This window comes from Phodopus roborovskii, unplaced genomic scaffold (genome assembly GCF_943737965.1).
Source record: "Phodopus roborovskii unplaced genomic scaffold, PHOROB, whole genome shotgun sequence".
Classification (NCBI taxonomy): domain Eukaryota; kingdom Metazoa; phylum Chordata; class Mammalia; order Rodentia; family Cricetidae; genus Phodopus; species Phodopus roborovskii.
Genome location: NW_026126436.1, coordinates 5,034,212 through 5,060,126, shown reverse-complemented (window position 1 = coordinate 5,060,126; position 25,915 = coordinate 5,034,212). Strand labels below are relative to the sequence as shown.

The 25,915-nt window shown below is 38.2% G+C and overlaps 2 protein-coding genes across 2 annotated transcripts; one reads left to right on the top strand and one right to left on the bottom strand.

Moving 5' to 3' along the window:
- Nucleotides 1-2,042: 2,042 nt before the first annotated feature.
- On the top strand, nucleotides 2,043-25,915 carry Slc35a1 (solute carrier family 35 member A1). Its single transcript, XM_051187507.1, has 8 exons — nucleotides 2,043-2,187; nucleotides 6,039-6,216; nucleotides 15,815-15,974; nucleotides 16,271-16,423; nucleotides 18,140-18,206; nucleotides 20,291-20,467; nucleotides 20,894-21,028; nucleotides 24,948-25,915. Exons 1-8 carry the CDS (start codon nucleotides 2,172-2,174, stop codon nucleotides 25,070-25,072), a joined length of 1,011 nt encoding a protein of 336 aa, XP_051043464.1. The 5' UTR covers nucleotides 2,043-2,171; the 3' UTR covers nucleotides 25,073-25,915.
- Nucleotides 23,098-23,621, bottom strand: LOC127224480 (ubiquitin-like). Its single transcript, XM_051187508.1, has one exon. The coding sequence runs from the start codon at nucleotides 23,573-23,575 to the stop codon at nucleotides 23,195-23,197; it is 381 nt and encodes a 126-aa protein (XP_051043465.1). The 5' UTR covers nucleotides 23,576-23,621; the 3' UTR covers nucleotides 23,098-23,194.

Below are 25,915 nucleotides of genomic sequence, written 5' to 3'. Positions count from 1 at the left end.
CTAGGCCAAGGAGGGATAGGCGGGGCTGGCAGGTTGAGAGAAAGTGGACAGTACATAGATGAGGTAAACAAGCCTAAGCTAAAGTTGGGCATTCATAATAAGTATCTGTCATGATTTGGGAGATATAGCTACATTCAATGCCTTGAAGATCATTGTCATGGATGCTTCTGTTTCAATAGCTGCTTCAGTTGAGAGGACAAGAGTAGTCTCTTTTGCCTCTGGTTTGATTTTCCTTCTTGCTACACCTTTCTGGCCATAAGTAGACTTTACCTAAGAAATAAGAATCTAAATATAGCTTTGAAATCAGAAAATTTGTTACGGGTTTTCAGACAATTCAGAATGTGCAGAAAACACTGGAAACAGGATTGTGATGCTAAGTAGAGAACACAGTCCACCATTGGGCTTCTTAAACAGATTTTTATGTTTTTGGTTGTGAGCCTAGCCTTTAACGGCTGAGCCATCTCTCCAGCCCCTTAAACAGATTTTTAAAGGAATGGTAGTACTTAGTGAGGTTACACCAAAAGTTTGTGCTAAACCAAAGAGTAAGCAACTGAATACTTTCACCAGTATGAACTATACCAATCACAGGGAAATGTGATTAGCATGAGTGAGCACACATACAGCCAAGTTAAGACTTAATACTATTCTAGAAATGAGATAATGAAATGTCAAACTCTACAGTCAGTGCTAGGACTGAGAATATAGCTTAGTTGTAGTTTTTTTTTTTTTTTTTTTTTTTGACTAGCATGTATGAGACCTGACTCCCTTTTTAGATAAAGTGTGTCTGGATGCATCTACATCATATTAATATATGATAAGTAAGTTTCCAGTCATGTTAAGAAGATACATATGTATGTGTTGTGTGTACAATACTTATAGAATGGTTTATATAACATGTACCCCACAACTCTGCAAAGAGGATTTTCATGAAAAATTGTGCTTTTCACTCTTTACTATTCAGGCTTTTGGGGGGCTTGCTACTCAGCTTCCAAATAAATCACATATGGAGGCTTATCATTACTTACAAATCTCCAGCCTTAGCTTGTTTCTTGCCAGCTTTGCTTAAATTGTCCCCGACTACCTTTTACTTCAGGACTTTTTCCTTTTCTTCCTTCTGTATGTCTTATTTTCACTCTTACTCTGTGTCTGACTGGGTATCTGCCCCCTGATGTCTTCCTCTCTGTTCTATCTCTCCCTCTCTTCCTTGTTTCTCTTTCTATTTAGTCTCTCTACCTGCTAGCCCAGCCTATCCTTTCTCCTACCTCACTATTACCCACTCTGGTCTTTATTAGAACCATCAGTTGTTTTAGACAGGCAAAGAATCACAGCTTCACAGAATTAAACAAATGCAGCATAAACAGAAGTCACACACCTTAAAATAACTTTCCCCAGCAGCTAAAGGTGGAAGCTATTGGGTATCTCAGAATCCCATATCCCTGTTACTGTAAGGGCTGATATACCTATCTTTTTCTGTGTGCTTGGTACAACATCTTCTGACGTGGCCCAGGCTGAACCTGGAACGCAGATTTCTCCTGTCTAGGCCCCTCAAATCCTGAAATTACGTGCATGTGCCACCAACCCCACATCAATACACATATATTTCACCGCGAGATTATTTCCTAACAACATTGTCTAATCACAGTAACCATTATAGTGGTTGAAGTGCCGATTAATACATCTTTTTGTTGTCCTTTTGCTGACCGAAGATCATGTAGTTACCATGTCAGGCTAGACCGTGACAGTAAGAATATTGAAGATGCAGACACAAAACTTGCGAGCAGTATATAACGTCTACTTAATTTATCCAAGAGGTAACAAATGGGAGGCCGTGATGGGGGTGGAAGTTCGAGTTCTCAGAGCTCTTCTAACGGTCTGCACTCAAACGAACAACCAAGAGCATTCCGAAATCTTTTTTTAATCTTTTTGGACTGCCCGAAATCCCCAGCCGGAAACGCTCGGCCACGTTGACCCCGCCTCCTCAGCGGACCGGAAGCTGCGGTTTCCAGGCCCCCCCCCCCCCAGACCGAGTTTCCCCAGACTTGTCACTGCACATGCGGCCGCTTCCGCTGCCGGCAGCGCTCTCCTCCTAGCGGGGCTGGGGCGGCGGGCTCTCTAGGCCGGCGCGTCTCTATGGCTGCAGGGGCGGTAGTTCCGCAGACTGTCTCGGCACCATGGCTCAGGCGAGAGGTGAGGCCGGGGAGCTGGGACCAGGGGAGGGCACCGCGGCGACCGGGGCGGTGCGGGATGCACGGTCTATGGGGGCCAATCCCTCGCCCAGGGCTGCGCCGGCACTCGGCTGGGTGAGCGGCCCCGGCCCCGGCGCCGGCCAGGCCCGGTCGGTCCTGCTGCCAGGCTGTGGTTCCTGGGCACTGGGTCTAAGGGGGCGCGCTCTGTGCACTTCTCAATGGCCGGCAGGCTGGCCAGTGCTTTGGTGACAGCCTTTCCAAGTTTTAGGTAAGCTGGACCCAGGGTGAGTTTTTGTTCTGTAGTACTGTGGAGCGGAGAGGTCTAGAGGCGGTGGGGGTTTTTGTTTGTTTCTATTTTGCTAGCGCGGGATCAGCGCTACAGGGTCTCATTCTGTAGCACAGGTTGGCTTCAAACTCGGGGAGATCTTCCTGCCTCAGTTTCCCAATTGTTGGAATTAAAAGTCTGAACCACCATACCTGGCATATCGCTTGGCTTTAAGACTAAATAAATGTTGGACAAGTATTTAAAGAATATCCGTTGTGTGGACGTGGAATTATTTATCTTGTGGGGGAATTAACATTTAACATCAGGCGCGAGGTACGTTCGTTTTCTGTGGTTTTTGTTTCTCTTATGCATGGTCCCATTTCAGGTAAAACCTGTAGCAACTCAGGAAGGGAGTTCTGTTCTGACAGTATGTAGAAGGCGAATGACAAGTGAGCACTTAAACATTACAGAAGGCAAATCAATACCTAAAGGGTTGTTAACAGTTCACAGATTTAGACTTACTGTCAGTACATACTTTGCTACTTTTGGTTGTGTTGCACGTTTTATCCTAATGAAATATAGTTTGTATGCCTCCGTAGAGTCGTCTCAAAGATTATTTACCAGATACTTCTTGAAATGTCCAAGCTTTCAGGTATGACAAATAATACTCCCCATAAAATGTAACTGGAAAACAAAACTTTAACTCCAGACTGTCTTTTGGGGATATTTCCCACCCAGAAACAAGTGCCATGGAAGCTAATGGGTTTTTGGCAAGAGGGGAGTGCTAGGTGAGTTGTGGGCCATGTTTCTAGTTAATGCTTTATCATGATTTGAATTCTTAGGAAAGTTTAAAAGTTACTTACATAAGCCATGGATTTTTATATTACCCCGAAAACGTCGAAATTTCTAATAAATGAAATTTTCATACTGGAAAATTGGGAATGAAGAAATGTTTTGATCTAATGGAACTGTCAGTGAAACCATGGTTAAAAAGCATTGGTTTTAAAATTGAAATATGCTTTGAAAGTGGTATTATATGCCAAAGTCCTGTATGTTTTATAGTATCTAAATCTACACTTTTCTACTTTGACTAATAATTATTTTCAAGAATATGTTGGCAAATATTTCCATCATATTGGTGATTTTAATAACCTACAATGGTTCATGGCTATTAATACCAGCACTTAGGAGGCAAAGGCATGCAGACAGAGCTCCATGAATTCAAGGCCAGCTTGCTCTACATAGTGAGTTCCAGTCCAGCCTGAAATACATAGAGAGCAAGAAGGAAAAAAAGATGGAATAGTATGTTTTCTGGAGTAAATGCTATGTTTAGTATTTTAAAATTCACTGTCTTGTTTTATGGAACCAGGGACCTATATCATACTTATATGTGAGTTTGCACTCCTCAGTTATGAGAATATTGATTGATAATTCAGGACACACACTGATGGGTAATCTTTCTGTAGAGAGCTGTTAGTCTCTGCCATGGCTGCTGAACCCTGCCATTGTAGCATAAATGTAGTCAGGATAATTCAGGCAAATGAACATAACTATCTTCCAATAACACTTTATTGAAATCTGAATTTATAATTTCCATGTGTTTTCAGATGGGACTTAAAATTTTTCTATTCAATTGAAATCATAAATCTATTGTGATCATATAAAAATATGGGATGATGTAGTTTGCTTTCTTTTGCACTGACCTATGAAATGTTATTGCTGCATATTTTTAGAGTCATAAACTTTCATAAGAAAGTTTTAGAACAATGAAAGTATTATAATGGCTTCCTTCACTTATTGCTTATCTGGCTTGTTGGGCCTTTTAGAAAGGAGATACAAATAGTTATGAGATATTTCTTTTCATATTTGGTATAATTTTAAGACTTTGTCTAGAGTTTGTCTACAATTTACAAATTATTCTTTAAATCACCAAGGAGGAAATATTTATCTGAAGACACTTTCCTTAAGTTTTAATAATCATATTTTAAAGTAACTGTTTGAAACATCTATTTTATTTACCTATGATTAGGTATAATTACCTATGGTTATGATTCCAAAGGAGGGAACAAAAGCATATTTAACACATAAGGCAGTTAAAAAATAGCATCCTTAAGTTCACCCAATGTCCTTATGATTCTTAAACTGGGATTAGCAAAGTAGGACCCAACTTAATAAGCCTCCTTATTTATGTATGACTCATGAGCTAAGAACAGTGTTCCCAGGTGGACACTTGCAATTGATTTGGTGACAAAACACTAACTTTGAATACCAAGTAAATGAAGTGTTACCTCCAAAGAATTCTATTCTCATGAGTATATCTCAGTTATAAGAATCAGATTCATTTATAAATAATAAAAATCAATTGTGAGAATTGGTTTTCTCATGTAAATCTTACATGATACCCTAAGTTTTGTCATGAAAAGAAAACAGAAATAATTCGAGCCTTGGGTGATTGCAGAAGCAGAGCAGGGGTGGGGGGTGAGAGTGGATTTCCCCAGTGACTGTAAATTTACCAAAGGTGTTGGACTATCTTTGGCACCTGAGTGATGGCTGCTATATCTTGCATTTCAAGTTGTATAGAGGTTTTTGTAGGTACTTTTTGTGTTAACCAATTACTTTCAGATAATGGAATGAAACTGAGAAGTTAGATATAGTTTGTTTTGGATTTTGAGTTAGTTCTATATAAATCTCTCTCTCTCTCTCTCTCTCTCTCTCTCTGTGTGTGTGCTTGAGACAGGATCTTTAGGATATAATGCAGGCTGGTTATAAAGCTACATCTTTATGTATTAGATGTTCTACAGCAGTACTTTTCTGCTAGGGACATTTTTTTTTTTTTTTTTTTTTTTTTTGCCCCAGGAGGTACATAAGCATGATCCTGGTGCCTCAACCTCTGAGGTGCTGGATTTGCATACATATACCATTGCAGTGATCTTAAACTGCACTTTGGTTACTCAGCTATTCCTTTTGTTTTCTTTCTGCTGCCTTCAAGAGCATCTTTAGAGGTTCTAGCAGGGGAGCTCAGCCATGCTTTATACCCATGATGAGGAGCTTCCACCTGGAAAGTTTTTCCTTTTTGACTGAGGGTAGAGTAGGAGTGTTACATGGAATGCCCTTGAGGTGGTGAGGAACGAAGGCAAGACTGCTTATCTGGCCACACAGCCACATCAACCCTTGTTAGTGGAATGACAAATGTAGCCAGAGAGGCCTAGAGTCTGTCTTGAGATTTAGAATGTATTGTGATTGCTTTGATGCTTTGTTTTCACAGGTTTATAATCATAAAGATAATTATGTATTTTATAACAAACTTAAATTAAGGTTGGTATGTCACATAACTGTACAGTTGGGGGCACTAAACAATATCTGTGCCTTATTTGTATGGAGTTTTAAAGTCAGCAGTATTTGGTTTTGGTAACTGGAAAGTATTATTTGGAAACTGAATTTTAGATGTCAGTGTTTAAACAATATTTAGTGCTAGAAATTGGAAAGCATTATGGACTAACTAGTTTATTAGCATTATATATATATATATATATATATACACACACACATACACACACAATAATATTTTTATTGCACATATTTTCCAGAAAATGTCAGTTTATTCTTCAAGCTATACTGCTTGGCAGTGATGACTCTGGTGGCTGCAGCTTATACCGTAGCATTAAGATACACAAGGACAACAGCTAAAGAACTCTACTTTTCAACCACAGCCGTGTGTGTCACAGAAGTTATAAAGTTACTGATAAGTGTTGGACTTTTAGCTAAGTAAGTAAAAATACTTCTAGTGTATTAAATTATTTTTAATCTCAATTAAGGTATTGAAAATTCAAGTCACATCATCATGTATTAGATTGTTCTAAAGCAGTACTTTTCTACTAGGGACAGTTTTTACTACCTCCGGCCTTTTCCCTCCCCTCCTGGAGGTACAGTTTTGGGTGTATATCATAATAGGTATGTACTGGTGGACAGGGGACAGGAATTCTTCTACATATTTATCATGCAGTGCCTACAACAGCCCTCGAAATCAAAGGCTTGTCCAGTCCCCAATATTGGTAATGTTGAAACTGAAGAAAGCAGGGATTGGCAAATTGTGATTTATGGCCCAAATGCAGACTGTTGTAGGATTTTTTGTTTTTTTCTTTTTGTTTTGTTTTGTTTTTCTGTAGCAGAAACTCTATTGCTCATCAAACCTATGCTATTTGACCTTTATAGAAAAATGTTTTGATCTGGTTTATAGGAGTAAAGTGATAATCATAAATATTTTATGGGTGTTTCCTGTGTGTTAAGTACCAGGCACTGTGCTAGGTGCTTTTCAGTAATTTCATTTAATTTTTAAACACTTGACATACTGATGTGGTTTATCAATATAACATGTGAAGTGCATGAAGATTATGCTGCTGACATGTGACAACACAAAGTGCTTTGAATACCATAGAAGAGTCATTTTAGCTGAAGTTTCAGGAAAAGGGAGGCTAGCAATAGGATTCCAAGTAAGACAGACACAGTTTTATTCCCAGATTTATGTGGCTGTGGCTTCTTTGAAGTTTTTTTATTTTTTTGTTCATCTCTTCACTGGAGAAGATAATATGGGATGCTGAGAATTAAATAAAAATTCAGTACAACACGGATCCTAAATGACTTGGGGACTTGTAAGGCAAGGATCTACCTATTTAACTCAATGGGGCAGGTGAGAATTCATGTATGTTGGTGAGAGTGGGAAGCAGTGTAGGCTTTTAGGTAGAAATAGGCAAATTAGATTTAAACACTTCTTGATGGGGGATGTCCTTCTGTATATATGTGTCTCCTATTGGTTGATGAATAAAACACTGTTTGGTGAATAGAGGCAGGAAGATAGGCAGGGCAAGGAGAGGAGGAGAATTCTGGGAAAGGTAGGCAGAGGGAACCCACCAAGAACAGTCGCCATGTAGTCAGCAAAGGAGTTGCAGGTCCGGGCATTCTCCAGTAAGTCAAGACCACGTGCAAATACATAGATGAATAGAAATGGGTTAATACTTAAGACAGAGCTAGCCAATAAGAAGCCCTAGCCATCGGCTAATAGTTTTATAATTAATATATAGTGTCTCTGTATGTTTATTTGGGGCTGAAGTGGCAGTGGGACTTGCCGGGGCAAGAAAAGCTCCAGCAACAAAATGGCTAGCTCAGTCAGTAAAGCATGGGACTCTTTATCTCAGGGTCGTGGGTTTGTGCCCCATGTTGGGTACTAATATGTAAATGAGTTCTTAATTGGTCTAGATAATAAAGAGCCGGAGTCAAATATAGAGGGAAATGCTGAGAGATCAGAGAGAAGGAGCAAGCCATGACACACCTTATCCCCTGAGCATCTCAGCAGAGAAGAGAGCGATTTTCTGTTTCTCCTTGCTTATATCCTGTTTCTGCCCAGCTCCATCATTTCCTTTCTGTCTGTACAGACTTCTAGACTTCTATGGTTAGCCAGTGGCAAACTCCATTCTCTGACCCCCAAACAGGCTTTATTTGTGCAAACAAGATATCGCCACAATTTCTAAACTCATTTCACAAATCTATTCAGTAGTTTCCAGGTGCTGGATTTCCAGGGATGAAATAAATATGGTCATTGCCTTCTTGACACACAGATTTAGTAGAAGAGACAGAAAATCAAAGCAAAACAAAACAGTAGCAGTTTCAAATAATCATATGAAGAAGGGTACTCTAGCAGTGGTTTTGGGAGGGAGAAAAGAACAGAAAAATGTAACTTGAGGTGGATGGTAGAGGCTTTTAAATTGAATTTAAAATTTGTCTTATAAGTAGAGGCACTGGTGTACATGTTTAGTGAAACCCTAGGCCTTCTGTGGAATGTTTATTTTTCTAGAAATTTATCTTTTATAATGTTATTCTTCATGTGGATGGTATCAGCTGGGAATTCTTACTGTACCTTTAAAAGGCAGTATTTCAATGATAAAAGTCAATGTGTAAAAATCCAGAACAATCTTCATAGAACAGCCAGTCTTACAACTGATCTTCTTTTTGGGTTTACCAACTTAAAGGGACAGAAAACAACTGTAACTCAGGACTTCCAATAGAAGGAGCACACCATAGACTTTTATATTTCTTACCATTTTTGTCTTTGCTACAGAATCTTACTAGGTAACCAAGCCTGGCTATGAGCTTTCTATAGCTCATAGTCCCTTTGCCTCAGCCTTCTGAGTGCTGAAATAACAGGCACATGCTATCATGTCTCATAACTTACATTTTAGTTGTTTGTTTTGTAAGTGTTACAAATATTAGAAACCAGTATGTAAAGATTTCACATGGTGATACATTCTATTCCCAGCACTTGAGAGACAGAAGCAGGTGGGTTTCTGTGGTGTACAGGGTACCTTGGTCTATATCTAGAATTCCCAGGCTATCAGGGCTACGTAATGAGACTCTGCCTCAATAAACAAACAAGAACAAAAGCACAAAACCAAACTATGGGTTGTGGGGGAATGGGGCTGGAGAGATGTCTCAGTGGTCAATTGTACTTGCTGCTTTTCCTGCGGACCCAAGTTCAGTTCCCAGCACCTATGTTGGACTGCTCACAATCTCCTGTAAATCTATCTGGTCTGTGTTCGATGCCCTCTTCTGCTTATCTGTGAGCATACATACACACACACACACACACACACACACACACACACACACACACACACACGTGACATTCACACACATGCATGCATGCCATAAGGAAAAATAAGCTTAGTGGCCGGAGAGATGGCTGATTTTGCAGAGGACCATGACTGAATTCTTAGCATCTACATGACAATTTGACTCTCAGTACAAATCTAGTTTATGGTCTCTGTGGCACCAGCTGCACACATGATGCATAGACAGCATATAGCAACACACTGACACACATCAAAAAGAATCTTAAACAAAAATTTCTTAAACACAAAGATACTAAAGCTGATTCACATTTTGAATTTATATTTGTTTGAAAATCCATTGCCGTAATGATAAAATAGTTTTTAGATATAAAAACGAAATTGTTTTTGTTGGTGTTCAAAGTAGAAAGCATATTTTATCAGAGAAAGACTTTTTTTTTTTTTTTTCAGGATAATTATGGAAATATGTGGAAGAATTCCATGAGAAAGATAAAGGTTTTCACCTACTATTTAGAAAGAGGAAGTAATGAAGGAAAAGCTTACTCCTTTATCTGCTCTTATGACAAAGTACAGTAGAGTGGATCTGTACATAAACTTATTTTATGTGTGTTTCAGTTTAAAAACACTTCTTAATACTATAGTTCGGGTAATAAATGTTCACTAAAGGCCTATTATTTGGCCCATTAAATGCCTTATCCCCCTAGTACAGTGACTTGTAGGAGGCTTTTAGTATATTGGGGTATGCCCTCAAAGGTAATGGCAGGACCCTGGTCTCCTTTTCTCTTTCACTTTTTGGCCACAAAGTGAACAATTGGTGGGTACTTTGTTCCCCGTGTAATGAGCTGTCTAGCCCAGAGTAATGGGGCCAACTGAAAGCTCCAAAACTTTGATCCAAAATAAAACCTCACTTTTAACAGGTGATTCTGTTTTATTTAAAATGGGAGTTAACACATTTAATATATGTTACTGATTAACTGGCATTGAACTCAGGGTTAACTATGACTCGTGTGAACAAAGCTTATTTACTACATGTATTTTTTTTCATATTGCATTATAGCCACCAGACACTTATATCAGTAGGTTCTTTTTACTTTAGTGTACCACATTTGGGGGCTGTTTTGAACAATAGCATCACCAACAATCAGCATTAAGATGTGACAAATGTAGCATTAAACACAGATTATAGTCTGTTTACTTTGTACTTTTCTTGTCCAGACCCTGAATTTACAAGTTTTTTTTTTTTTAAAGAAATATCTCTTGTTCCTTTGTAACCACCCCTCCCCAATGGTATTTAGACACCAGAATGTAGGTATTAGTTACACATGTTGCTGCTGCACTAGCCTTTCTTCTAGATTAGTGTTTCTCAACCTATGAGTTGTGACCCCTTTGGGTGTTGACTGACCCTTTCACAGCAGTCACCTAAGAACATTGGAAAACCCAGTTATTTACATTGTGGTTCATAAGCAATGAAAATAATTTTATGTTTGGGATCACTATAACACATGAGGAACTGTATTAAAGGGTTGTAGCATTAAAGGTGGGAAGTATGTGCTGGTGCAGACATACTTGTGCAAGTCCATCTCTTGGCAGCATACTTAACAGTTATGTTCAGCACCATCAGGTTTTCCATCTTCCCATCACTCATGTTTCCTTCTCCAGGGCTGATGACCTTAGTTCCTGTTATCCTCACATATTTACTAATTTGCTTAATCCTGGAATATATAATAGATTTAAGAATTTCTGGGCAAAAAAAAAAAAAAAAATTCTGGGCTGTACAAATGTCTCAGCAAATGGTAAAGGTGCTTGCTGCCAAGTCTGATGACCCAAATTTGATCTTTGGGCCCACATGATGGAAGGACGAACTGACTACATGAACATTTATAGCATGGAAAAATATGAATATGTACACCCAAGTACATAAATGCGATTAAAAAATTACAAGGATTTTCTTTTCTTGTTTGAGACAGGGTTTCTCTGTGTAACCATCTGGCTATGCTGGAACTTGCTGTGTAGACCAGGCTGGCCTCGAACTCATGGAGATCCGCCTGCCTCTGCCTCCAAGTGCTGGGATTAAAGGTGTATGCCACCACCACCCATCTTTAAAAGGATTTTCTAATACCAGTTACTGATGTTCAGTAACCTGGATGCAGTTCTTTTTGCTTTAAGTGTTAGATCCTGTAATGAATAACATGTGTTAGGGTGGTTGGATTTTCTTTTCCTCAGAAATAGAATTTTTTTTTTGCATTTATGGTTTTTGTTTTTACTTAGTTTAGGATTCCTCCGTTCTTACTGATTTTACTCATAGTTTTCCAGAGTCTTTGGAATATGAAATTATATTTACTTTAACCTGAAATTAGAACTTCAAGAAGAAAAAGAGGGGTGTGTGGAAGAATATATGTATTCAACAAAACTTATGTTGTCTAATTAGTGAATTTTACTTACATGCAAGAAAGGGCTGGGCACTGAGTGTGTTGTACACTAACTGTTGTGCTCCACTTTACTGAAGTTAATATACTTAAGTGTTTTATTGTCACTTTTCAAATATGAAATTTTCAAATCAGTACATAGAAATCTCTCTCCAAAGTGCATTGTATTCCACTATTTGGATGTATGGTATATGCCAGTCATCATTCATAGATATTTGGTTTGTTTCCAGTTTTCTCCTACTATATAACTAAAGACTCAGTGATTTTCCGTGTACATGATTCTCGTGCACTTACGTGATTATATCAAATCACTTTCTTCTTTCTGTTGTTCTTTGAGATGCTGGGATTGAACCCAGAGTTTTACCTATGCTAGGCAGCTAATTTACTACTGAAGTCACTTTACCTCAGATCACTTTATAATTAAAAATAAATCAGTAAATTGTGTTTTGAGGGAAAAGGGACAGATCAGTAGTGATAGTACAAAGGCTCTCTATATAGATAAGTTGGTTTGTTTTGATAATTGATAACTATAATTTAAAATATAAAGCACATCTTTTAAAGATATTTTTGTTTGCTCATGAAACTGATTTAGTAGTTCCATAGGAAAATCACTTATTAGCTATATGCTCTACTAATCCCTTTGAAACCTATTAACACTGATGGTGCCATTTAAATCTGCCTTTGGTAGAGTAATATAAAGGAGGTGAAGACATTTCCATATTGCCTTAGAAGAGAATTGGTGTAGACTGAAGTTTCTGTTCTGCCCAGTCCTGCAGCCCTTTATTCCCAAATAAACACACAGAAGCTTATCTTAATTATAAACTGTTTGGCCTGTTGCTCAGGCTTCTTTCTAAGAAACTCCCACAGCTTAAGTTAACCCACAATTATTATCTATGTTTAGCCACATAGCTTGGTACCTTTTCTCAGTAAGGCATTCTCATCTTGCTTCCTCTGTGTCTGGCTGGTGATTCACTCTCTGCCTTCCTTTTCCCAGAATTCTCCTAGTCTGATAGCCCCACTATACTTCTGCCTGAGTACTAGCTAATCAGTGTTTTATTAAACCAAGGTGACAAATCTTTACAGTGTACAAGAGCATTATCCCACATCAAATTGTCTTTTTGTTGTTTGCTTTTCCCCACATTCCACAGATGGCATGGCCCTAGCAGGATGTATAAATGTTAATAGACTTTGGATGTCTTCCATACATCTTTAAGCTACTTATCTATATAAGATTACAAAGGAGTCTTTACTGTTTTATAGTATCATAAAATCTGGCAAATAAGTTGTAGATTTTTCTAGCCTTTATTCTTCCTGTTGGGTGGACATTTTCTCTGTCTCTTAGTTCCCATGCTGGAATGTGTTCAGAGACATAGGGAGGAAATATAAATCATTTACCTCACATAATGGGTATTTCCTCATATAATATGCCTTAATTTTCAATATACCAAACTTTGCAGATAAGAAATTTGTACAAAAAGCTGAAATCTCTTAAGATCACAAGTAACTTCTGTGTTCCAGGACTTGGTAACTCAGTCAAGGATTTTACCCTTTCAGATCATTTTTTATTAGATGGGGCCTACTTTGGCTCAGAAAGAAAGAATTGGTTTCATCATGAATTTTCTTGGTTTTTTTTTTTTGGGGGGGGGGTGTTGAGGCAAGGTTTCACTCTGTAGTCAAGGATGTCTTAGAAGTAGTTTAGGCTGGCCAGTTCTGTTCTGTGGATATCTGAAAAAGTGTCACTGATAGCATTGAATCAGCCTCTTATCTCTAAGAGTTGATGGAAAATACGGATTAGAAAAGGATTATAGCCATTATGCTATAGCCTCTGATGGATCAATATGAACCCTATTGGAGCAGGACAGATGAAGGAGAAAGTAGGAAGCTGCTGGTGGTGTACACACAGTATTGCTCAGGGAGCCATTCTGAAGATGTAGTATGCAAGTCAGTATTTTAAAAGACCACTAAAAGTAATAGTTTATACATGTAAGAATTATATATGTACTGTCTGTCATTTGATGCTGATTACTGGCAATTATGAAAAACTATTAAACTATTGTGTTTTCTAATACATCATCTTTTAAGAGGGTTACTTAGTGTCTCAGCCTCTTTTCCTGTTGCTGTGACAAAATACCCTAATAAATACAAGAGACAAAGGGTTTATTAAGTTCACAACTACAGATTGTAACCCTCATGGCAGGGAAGTCACAGTGACAGTAACTAGAGGCAGCTGATCACATTGTGTCTACACCCAGAAGAGTGTCTAGACTCAGAAGAGAACAGGGAATACATGATTACTAGTGCTCAGCTCATTTTCTTTACTCTTAACACCGATGAGAATTGCCTTCTGAGGGAGTGGTGATACCTATAGTAGGTAGGCCTTCCCAACTTAACGAAAACAATCGACGGTTCTCCACACACAAGCCCACAGGTCAACTTAATCCAGAAAATACAATCAACAATTCTCCACACATAAGCCCACAGGTCAACTTAAAAATCCAGAAAAATTTCTCATTGAGTCCTTTCCTAGGTGATTCTAGATCGTGTCAAATTGACAATTAAAGTTAACCATCATACTTGAATGTGACCTCTTGGTAGTTATTTTAATTTTATAATGTAGGAGAAAATACTCTGGTTAAGATGTTAGTCAAATATACAGTACATCTTACACATGTATGAGAAAGCAACTGAGGACTTGGATGTAGATCAGTGGTGGAACCCTTGCCTAGAATGTGCAAAGAAAGCCTCAGTTACCCCACTCCCTCACCAAAGAAATTTGTTAGGATTCCCCCAACCCAGACTGCACAGAACTTTTCAGCATATGAATATAACATTGTAATGTGGAGACTGCTGAACTTGGTAATACATCTATAACTGAGAAAAAAGTTTTGCATTTCTATGGTCTAGACTAAATTTCCTGTCTTAAGTAGCACATTTTCTTGAGGGGTAGTATGTTCTACAGTGAATACATAGAAATAATCAATTTGATACAGTGGGCCAAAATTTTGTCGCCTGTCCCAGAACTTAGGTAATTGTTCTTACAGCATTTAAATAAGAAAATATTTGCAAGTGTTGATTAAATGCTAATAAAAAACAGGCTCATTGTGATTATCATAAATGAGTATGGTTCTTTATGGGTTACATTTAGGACTATTTTGATGCTGCATGCTTTTAGGAATATTGATGCTTATTATATAATACTGTTTTTTATATTTAGAAGCAAATGAGGTTATTTTCTGTAGGGGAAGCATAAGCCAGATTAACCAGTCTTGGGGGGGGGTGGGGTTGAGGGGTTGGGGGTAGGGAGTGTTAAGGCCATATATAACCAACAGGCTTTTTTTGTACATTACAGATATAGTTTGCTTTTATTGAAGTTAATCAGGTTTCGAGATTTCCTATAAAATTATGTAGATTTGACATATTTTGAGAGTATGTTTACATGTAGATTTATCACCCATTGTATTTAATCAGCACTGAATAAATTCATAAATAATAAGAATCACTTGTTTCCAAATCCAGGTTATATAACCACTATAGCCTACTCTTATTTTGCATTTAAATGTATAATTTGAAAGATACTTTAAAGATATGGCTACTCAGCCTGATCAGTTACAAAGATACTGAGGTATACTTGTTACAATAGAGTTAAAGTGGCTGAGAATTTATTCTGTCTTCTGGTATCTTTGGAACTTTGATCAGATGATTTTGGTGATTTTTTTCTTCTAATTAGAAATTTAAGTTGTTTAAAATGGGAACAAGTTATAGGTTTATTTTATTAATAAACCTAAAATTAGTGACAGTTCAGTGGCTTGGTCAGTTTATGGGGCCACTGGCAGTGCATGAACTAGCTTTTGGACCCCATTCCCTATGGAGGGATACCTTGCTCAGCTTAGATACAGGGGGAGGGCCTTGGTTCTGCCTCAAAGTGATGTGACAGACTTGGTTGACTCCCCATGGGATGCTTCACCCTCTCAGAAGAGTGGATAGGGGGTATAGTGGAGGGAAGGAGAGGGAGGGGGAACTGGGATTGGTATGTAAAATAAAAATAAAAGAGTATACTCTAAATTACATCAGAAACATACTATGTGTGGAATCTCATTAAAAGAACGCTACAGACATGGTGGCGTATGCTTGTAACCCAGCATTTGGGAGGTGAAGACAGCCATGGAGTAAGACCTGTCTCAAAACAAAAGGTTAGGATGCAGCTCAGTGATGGACTACTTGCTTAGCATGCCCACGCTTCAGTGCCCAGCACTGGCTAGGGAAAGGGTTTTTAATTTCTGCCTCACCACTCTTTCATCTCCCCTTTTGTTTTCAAAGAGAAACTGGAAGTTTGGGTAGATTTAAGGCATCTTTAAGTGAAAATGTCTTGGGGAGCCCCAAGGAACTGATGAAGTTAAGTGTGCCATCACTGGTGTATGCTGTCCAGAATAACATGGCTTTCCTAGCTCTTAGTAATCTGGATGCAGCAGTATATCAGGTAAGTGGAGTTAATGATATAAAAAAAGCTCTGAACTGAAAAAAAAAAGTTCTGTGGGACATGGTGGTGTATACCTTTAATCCTAGCACTGAGATCTCTATGAGTTCCAGGCTAGCCATGGTTATATATTGAAACTTTGTCTTAAGAAAAGACAACTGAGATTTGAGTTGTTCTTTTTTAAATGGGGATTTTCTTATTAACTCTTTACTACATTCATGAGTATTTTCTTAATTCTGATGGTGATAATATATTTCTGTAAAAGACTAACATGAGATGAATTTATTATTTGCTTCTAGGTGACCTATCAACTGAAGATTCCCTGTACTGCTTTATGTACTGTTTTAATGTTAAATCGAACACTCAGCAAATTACAGTGGGTTTCAGTTTTTATGCTGTGTGGTGGGGTCATACTAGTACAGTGGAAACCAGCACAAGCTACAAAAGTCATGGTAAGTAACAAAATCATATGCTATGGGTAAAAAGAAAACCCCTCTCTTATAGCATCTGTTTTGTTCACTAACTTCATAAGATGGGCTTGTGAATGTTTGAGGGTAATGTCACATCCCTACTCTTCAGGTGTCCTCTCTTCCCAACTGAAACTTATTTCTGTGGTCTTGTTTCTAGAGACCTTCCTAAACCCCAGCTCAACACTGCCCAGTATTTTACTTCCAGATGTTATGCCCTAAAACTTGATTCTATTTTCAGAGCAGACATAGCTTGATATTATTCCGTTGTTTTTAATAGAGATCTGCTATGTCAGTATATGATCAATTTGAGGGGAGCTTGTCTGTTTTTAATTGGCTACATACAACTGATGTTATATAAGATCTTATACACGTTTGGAACTGGGACTCTTAGGCTTGGCTTTCCAAATTTCAGTTTCTTTTGCATTTTGTTGTTATACTGGTATATACCAGATGCCTGTTTACAGAATACTGAAATTAAAGATGGTAACTTGAGCAATCGTTAGCAATCACAGAGGATCATTAAAACCTTTAAGTGTCCCGGGAGTGAAATGATCTCAGTTTTCAAAGATGAACGGACATTTTTGGCTATGCTTTATGTCTTAGTCTCAGGCACTCCTGGCATTAGGCTTTCTGCTTTTGAGCAAGGTGTCACATCTTTATTATAGGACTCCTCTAATTCCAGTGATAGTACTGAGGTAATATTCATTTCTCAGAATGACAGATGAAGCTCCTAAGAGTTAGTTAAGGTGAGAAAGGAAAGGAGAGCTGAAACAGTAGGTTCAGGAGCCAAATACTGGCATTTGTCTCTGTTTTGCTGTTATATATACCTGTCAATCTCCCCTGTGCATGAATCTGCTTAAGGACAGTCATTCCTCTAATGATTTAAGAAAAGATAAGTGTGTGTCATCACTTTCTTATCTGCTCAGTATGTAGCAGTGAATCTGGTGCATAGAACTGTGTAAGTATTTGACAAAAATTCAGTAAAGTGTTATTGTCACAAAAGTGCATACTTTATCTAAAACATAAGGACGTTGAACTGTACCATTTTTAGGACTGATACTTTAGTTTACTGTACAAGCAGAAATTAAAACTAATAAGCAGGTTAACGGGCTCGAGAGATGGCTCAGTGATTAAGGGCACTGACTACTCTTCCAGAGGTCCTGAGTTCAGTTCCCAGCAACCACATGATGGCTCACAACCATCTATAATGAGCTCTGGTGCCCTCTTCTGGCCTGTAGGCATATATGCAGACAGAACACTGTATACATAATAATAATAATAATCAGGTTAACTATGTAAAACTATATGTTCAAGTACTCAGAAATTGACATATACATGTTACACTGTATATACCCTGTGTGTGTGTATGATTTGAAAGAAATGCTTTCAACTTAAATACTTTGGTTAATTTGAAAATTTTTTTCATTTTGTTTGCTCCTTTATCATTGTTATTTACTTTGTTATCAAATGTACTTTTAGTAGAAGCCCCCCACCCCTGCTTTTTTTTTTTTAAGACAAGATCGTATTAGAGACCCCTGTATGGCATCGAACTCCTAGAGATCCACCTGCCTTTGCCTCCTGTGTGCTGGGATTAAAGGCATGTATCACTAGGTTTGGCAACATGTTTATTTGTAGCCATCTGTATGAACTGTTCAGTAATGGCTACTAAAAGTAACTTTTAAAAACTTACAATTGCAGGTAGAGCAGAATCCATTATTAGGCTTTGGTGCAATAGCTATTGCTGTATTGTGCTCTGGATTTGCAGGTAAGTTGTGAAAGCACTGCATTATCATTGTAACTCACTTTCTCTGTCTCTCCCTCCCGCCCCCCCCACCTTCCCTTCCCCCTCCTTCCTTTCTAAAAACACTGAACTATAAAAACTGGATCTCCTTCCCATGGTTTATCCTGGCAATCTTATTTCCATTAAGGCTTTAAGACCTTTCTTATTTGTTTTTTGTCAGCTATCCCTGCACCAGTAGATGTGGGACTTCATTTAACTCATTCCAGACTTCAGAATTGTTGTTATTTAAGAATATATTTCTGTCATTCTTGACCGTCTTAGTTTAGCCAAGAACTAAAAGTTAATGGAAAGGCCTCTGACATGAAGGAAATTAACCCTCAGCAAGGTCACAAGTACTTCCCATTTCCCCAAAGTATCATTATTTTCAAGCTTGTCTCTGCTGCCATAGGTCACTAGTACAGCAGCCTCGAGTATCTTGTATCTGTAATCTCAAGTTCTTCCTTTGCTTCAACAGACTAGGAGCTATGGAATAGAAAGAGGAGGTGGGTGAAGTGTACCTTAGCAAACATAATATCAAAGAAGAACAACCAGAAACATCAAGAAAACAGGAAAGTATGGAGTCATATAGGGACAGTCATTCCTCTAATGATTTAAGAAAAGAAATACATGAATCTTAATGTAAGAAATGAAATGTGTTGTAGAAATAGCTCTAACAGGTATGAGACTCAAGAGGGTTTTAGTAAAGAATATATTTAGTGATATTTGTATATCTCTTCATTTCTACCTATTTCAAGAGTGACTTTTTTTTTTTGACTAGGAAAACAAGGACATAGAAATAAAATATTGCTTATAAACAAGATATTTTATAAGAGAAAAGGCTAAATTTAAGAATATACTTAATTAACCATGGTATATAGCAAACTTTTACTCTTAAAAATCAACAAACTAGGAACAAAATTTTTATCACCAAAAAAATATTCTTTTGATTTTCAGTAATATCTTTGAACAGTTAAATGCTTAATCCAATATCCTATTTATTCAGCCTCTCAGCTTACACCTGAGGAAACAGAAGGTGGTTAGTAGTTCTCCTGTGTTTAAGTAAGATCACTGAGTAGCTAAATGCTTTCTCCAGACATAAAGTCTAAGTTGGAAATTCTAACAATTATTTTAGGAGGTTTGTTGCCATAGTCTGGCTCTTTTCCAGCATAGTCTTATCAAAATCATTTGTGTTTTTGCCAGGTATTGTGGCAGGATCTGTTTCAAGGTCAGGTGGATTCAGGGTCAGCCTGGTCTACATATTGAGTTCCAGGCTAGCCAGGGCCATAGTGAGATCCAGTCTCAAAGATAAAGATTAATATAAATTTAGTTGGTAAAAGTTCCCAAGCCTCTAGCTGATAAAATAGCTTTAAATACAATCTCCAATGTTCATGTTCAACATGAATTCATTTAACTTTAAAACTTGAAATAGTGGTATTTGACTTTTTAGGGACAGAAGAGTTTTTACTCCTTTTTCTCGGGGGGGGGGCAGTTTTTGTGTTCCCCTCCCCACCCTCCTCACCCCCCCTCCCCTGCCTCAATTTAATACCTAATTAGCAGTTCACAGGGCATGTGATGCTGTCTAGACCTGCTTCAAAGAACAGCTTTACTCAGCAAGTGGTATTTAATATTATTTTGGTTATAGCATTGAGAAGACATTAACTGGGTGATTATATAGTTACGTTGCAATAAGGCACATTTATTCCTACATGTATTAATGAGGTATGAGTAGGATAATTCACTTTAGTGGTGTAGTTTTACAGATGATCACAGCCAGCCTTTGATTGGCATTAAGGAGTAGAATTTTGGTGAACTAAAAGGAAAACTGTTTATGATAGTTTAACACCTTTTGTCAAATGTAGCTTATGAATTTTCCTCTTAATTATTAATCTATATGTTTTGTAAAAGCAATTTGATGTTTAATATTTCATGTCATAAACTACATAATAAACATGTACTTAACTAATATTAAGAATATTTGTTCCCCAAATTATGTACTTGGTATTTTCTGAATGGAATATTATTAATTAATTCATAATATCTTCAATATTTCCATGCCCTTTTTTTTCTAGGAGTTTATTTTGAAAAAGTTTTAAAGAGTTCAGACACTTCCCTTTGGGTGAGAAACATTCAAATGTATCTGTCAGGGATCGTGGTGACGTTAATTGGCACCTACTTGTCAGATGGAGCTGAAATTAAAGAAAAAGGATTTTTCTATGGTTACACGTATTATGTCTGGTTTGTCATCTGTAAGTATCCAGTAATAAAATGTCTGAGTCGATTCTATTTGCTTTTTATTTTAATTCTTAAGTTAGATGTCTGTCCTAGGTACTTACAGCATTTTTTAATTACCCCTCTGATACAGTGATGAATACCAGCTCAGACTGTGTAATGTTGTTCCTGCTGACTTGCTATCCCAGAGAAAATTTACCCTCACAATGAAAAGAATATAGTGTTAGTAGTAACCGTGTCGGATGTAGTAGTGGAGTAGTCTTTTGGGCACCTGAGAAAGGGCTGTGCAGGAACTACTACTCAGCTTTAGTGCAGCCTCTCATGTGACTGCTCTCCTTGTCATCTCTGAGAATGAAGATTATCTCGGCATTCTCAGCATTAGGGAGTGCTTTAATTATTCATTATTAAGGTTTTTTTTATTTATTTATTTTCTGTATCCCAAGTCCTGGCAAGCGTTGGAGGCCTCTACACTTCTGTTGTGGTCAAGTACACAGACAACATCATGAAAGGCTTCTCTGCAGCAGCAGCCATTGTTCTTTCTACCATTGCTTCCGTGATGCTGTTCGGATTACAGATAAGTATGTCATAGTTTTATATTAAGTTGTTAATGTGGAAGAGCCTATCTCTTCATGATCTGCTTCAAATCCCATTAAAAATAATCCTACTTCTGTTAATTTATTCTGTGGTTTGCAGCTGTGTGACAGTGATTACGCAGCACTTCGGTGTCCTAGAGCTCAAGAGTGCTGGCTCTAGGTAATGTTGAGAGGGCCACTCCGTTATTAAAAAAAGCTATTCAGCACTCAAGACTTTGTTTCCTTAAGTATTAGATACAGGATGTCTTGGGTGAGTCAGGTTATACATTTGGTCCTCTATAATTGTGGATTCAATCCTGTTAGAAAATAAAAGGGAGAAAACTATTTCTCTGAATATGTCATAATTCCCTAAAAATACAAATAATTGCTGGGCATGATAGTACATGCCTTTAATCCCAGCACTTAGGCAGAGGCAAGCAGATCCCTATGAGTTCGAGGGCAGCCTAGTCTACAAAGTGAGTTCTAGGACAGCCAGGGGTGTTACAAAAAAAACTCTTTGTCTCACAAAACCAAAAGAAAAAAAAAGGAATATAATTATAGTATTTATATTGTAGTAAATATTTTTTAATTTATTATTTTACATGTCGATCCCAGTTCCCCCTCCCTCTTTCCCTCCCTTTTATCCTCTCTGCCCTCTCACATGCACTCTAAACACTCTACCCTCCCATCTCCCCACCCCAATTCCATATGTAGGGGAATGCCATCCAGTTGGGGTCATGTAGATCTGACAGGTCATGTGAAGTAGGGACTAGAGCTTCTCTCCTGTCTCTAGATTAAGGTAGTTATCCCTCCATTGGGGATGTGTTTGCAAAGTCCTTTTGTGCACCAGGGATACATCCTGGCTCCACTGTCTGAGGTTCCTTAGATTGCTCAGTCCTTCTGGCTGAGACCCATATTCAGGGGGGCAGTCCATATTCAGGAGTCAGTCCCATGCTGGCTTCCCAGCTGTCAGTCTAGTGGCCATTAGCTCCTCCTTGTTCAGGTAAGCGGTCTGTATGTGTTTCTGCAGCCTGGTCTTGTCCTCTCCATCTGCATCTGGGTTCTAGTTCGACTCAGTGTTTATGTATGGGTGTTTGATCCTGTTTCCAACAGGCATTAGTTGAGGGCTCCATGGATAAGTTAGTTGTTGATCTCACTCTCCAGGAAGGGCATTTATGATAGCCTTTCCACGGAAGCTCAAATTGTTAGTTGGGAGCAGTCTTGTAGTTCTTGTAGTTCTCTTTCTTTGTGTTCAATTTTATCTTCAAACCAATATTGGCTCCCTCTTTTATGTTCTCTCTCTCTGTCTCTCTCTCTTTCTCTTTCCTGTCTTCTATTCCTAACCAGGCTCAATCTTCCTGGTCACACATGTTTTCCTTTCCTCCCCCTCGTTTTCTCCTACTTCTCTCTCCATTCGCTGCCCCCCCCCCATTTCACCTGAGCTCTGGGGAACTTGTACCTTCCCAGTTCTGTGAGGGACTTTATATGAATCTCTTAGAATACACCTTGTATCCTAGTTTGTAGTAAATATTTAAGTGCCCTATGAATGACTTGTAAGAGGTATGCATAGGTTATATGTAAGTGCTATGCTTACACGGGACATGAACATTTAGTAACTGAGGGAAATGCTAGAACCAATTCCCATGGATTCTCAGGAACCACTGTGGTATGGCAGTATGATTGGTTCTCAGGGAAATAGAAACACAAACTTGAGGAAATGATCCTTTACAATAGTGGAGTTAACATATATAGACCTATTGTGAAGCCTCCTTTCATTTTTTTTTTTTTTTTTTTTTTAAGTTTTTCAAGACAGTTTCTCTGTGAAACATTTCTGGCTGTCCTGGAACTCACTTTGTAGACCAGGCTGGCCTTGAACTCACAGACATCCACCTGCCTCTGTCTCCCGAGTGCTGGGATGAAGGTGTGCGCCACCACTGCCCAGCTCCTTTTTATTTTCTGTTCTGGGATTAGGTGTGCACTAGTTTACAGTGATATTGTGGCACCTTTCCTATGCTAATCCCTCTAGTGTTATTTTTTTCCCTAGCAGTCATATCCAGCTTTTGAATTACTTTTTTTTTTTTTTTTTTTTTGGGAATGCAAGAACTTTATTCAAAGTGCAATGAAACTTGTTAACAGGTTAAAAGATGGGGGAAACTACGACACCTCCCCTCCTCAAGCCCAAGAACAAGCACAAGGTGTGCTCTTTCTAGACACTGTAGTGAGAAAGGTGCGTCCATCTTCCTGTTTGACTTTGTTGGTGGTGTTACTGGGCTCAACCTCCAGGGTGATGGTCTTGCCTGTCAGGGTCTTCACAAAGATCTGCATCCCACCCCTGAGGCGGAGGACCAGGTGCAGGGTGAACTCTTTCTGGATGTTGTAGTCGGACAGGGTGCGGCCATCTTCTAGCTGCTTGCCAGCAAAGATCAGCCTCTGCTGGTCAGGGGGGATACCCTCCTTGTCCTGGATCTTTGCCTTGACATTCTCGATGGTGTCACTGGGCTCGACCTCCAGGGTGATGGTCTTACCAGTTAAGGTTTTCACGAAGATCTGCATTGTCAGCGGTGGCGACAGCAGTCCTCACAAAGACGCAGAGACGATACAGGCGTTCTTGACGGAACTACCAGCTTTTGAATTACTTAAGCAGAAATAATATAATGTTTTCTTTTAAGCTATGTAGTAATTATTTTCTTTATTGACCAATTATTATATCATAAACCACTAAGGAAAATTTGTTAAATGTCTACATTAAGTAAAAGGGGAAAAACTTTCCTGCTTTACATTTAATTTTATAATTAACTCTTCTTACAAATACAAACAAAAGCCCCATTAGTGTTTCAGAAAACAATTTTGTGGCTCAAATCTTGCCTATTCTAATTATTGGCAGCAGCCTTGGGGAAATTGCATAACTGTGTCTCACACTCCTTTCTCACGTGTAAATGACGCCATTGGTCTCCTGGGCTTGTCAGGTGATTTGCTCAGAACAGTTTCTAGCAAATAACAAGGAAGTTGTACAAGTTCTACCACAGCACTTGATGTTCTTATCATCTGATTTGGGTAAACTATTAATTGGAGTTCTAGTCCATCCTTATATTTAACATAATCCTGTATCTTTGCTCCTGAGGAAAACTCGGTAACAATATAAAATATGTCTGTCTTAAGTATCTTTCGGCTAACTATTGAGATATTTAGATATAAACTGTCTTGCTGCTCAAATTCAAAGCTGGTATTTTACTGTAGGTGAACTAAAACTGAAGCTTGGTGCTATTTTTTACATTCCCTTTAGGGGGTGGGGGCTACCTCATAGCTCAGACTGGCCTCAGACTCACTACAGAGCCAGTAACCTTGAACTCCTGAACCTCCTGTCCTGGGATTATAGGCATGTACCACCATGCCTAGCTACCTACATGCCAATTTTTAAAGCTATTAATACTGAGCCATCATGTTATACAGTTAATATGTATAGATTATGGTTCAGTTTTAAGCCACATATACAGTTTTAACATTAGCATTTATTTATATAATGCCTATGTGTGAAATTTATAGAAGGGTTTTGTTATTTTATATATATATATATATATATATATATATATATATATATAATTTGTTTTTAATTTTTCTCTTTGGTGTGTGGGTCCATGTGAGTCAGTGCTGGATGTCTTGGTCAGTCGCTCTCCTTATTTTGGAGACAGGTCCACTTACTGATTTGGCTAGACTAGCTGAGCAGAGAGCTCCCAGGAGCAGTCTGTCTGTGCTCCCACAGCACAGATGCTGCCCAGGGTTGTCCTTTGGCTCCTATGTGTATACATGTGAACTCTACATACATGAACACATACATAAAAATGCTTTCTAAAATTCATCATTTTTTTTTTATAGTTTCTAGTTTAAACAAAAGAAATGCTAATTTTCTTTCTCTCTCTCTTTTCAGCACTTTTCTTTACAATGGGAGCTCTTCTTGTATGTGTTTCCATATATCTCTATGGGTTACCCAGACAAGACACTACATCCATTCAACAAGAAGCAACTTCAAAAGAAAGAATCATTGGTGTATGATTTGAATCTTACAATAATCCTATAATGACTAAACTGTCGATAATAAATTAGAGCCTTAAGTCAACCCCAGATGGTAGCTTAAACAATATCAACAAATTTACTGTTATGGCATAAGAATCAAGAAGAAAACTACGAGTGAAGTGCTTAAACAGATTTTATTTGAGGGTGTTTGGTGTCAAGCTGTATTATTTCAGAATGAAGGATTTTATTACAGAGAGTGTGTGCGTTGTGTATGTATACTGTTTACACAGAGCATGGAGTTGACATGGTATCAGGATGTGTGTGTGCTGTCTCTTGTACACAGAGCACAGGGTCAGAACATCAGGTGAAACGACAATATTCAATCAACAAGGTTTAAGTCGGTGTTTGAAGGTTAAAGTGCCAAAGCCATTTCTGCACACACTGTTCTCTCATTCAGGTCCTGGGAGGGGAAGGTGAGCCTTCCTAGTTGTCCAGTTCATGGATAGTACTTTGTCCCTATAGTAGTCAAAAATCTAGCTGCTTTTATCAAAGTGAAGAATGAATACGATAAGACAGTTCAGAACAAAACCCATGAGTGTGTAACTTCTGAAGCAGAACCTATTTCATGGCTCAGACATGGACTTCTGTCTGGGTAATGACTGAGAACTTCAGTGCTGTGCTTGTGACACTTACTGTCTGGTTCATATTTCTTTGCTGTTAGCTGATATACTTTCCAGAAAACTTTCTAAGTCGCTTTTATACTTTCTTTTTTATAAAGTATGGTTGTTGGGCTCTCAATTTGTGAACTTTCAGTGATTTTAAAATATTTCTATAATGTTAATGGGGAAATCCAGCAATAAATTTATTTATATCACTTGTGTA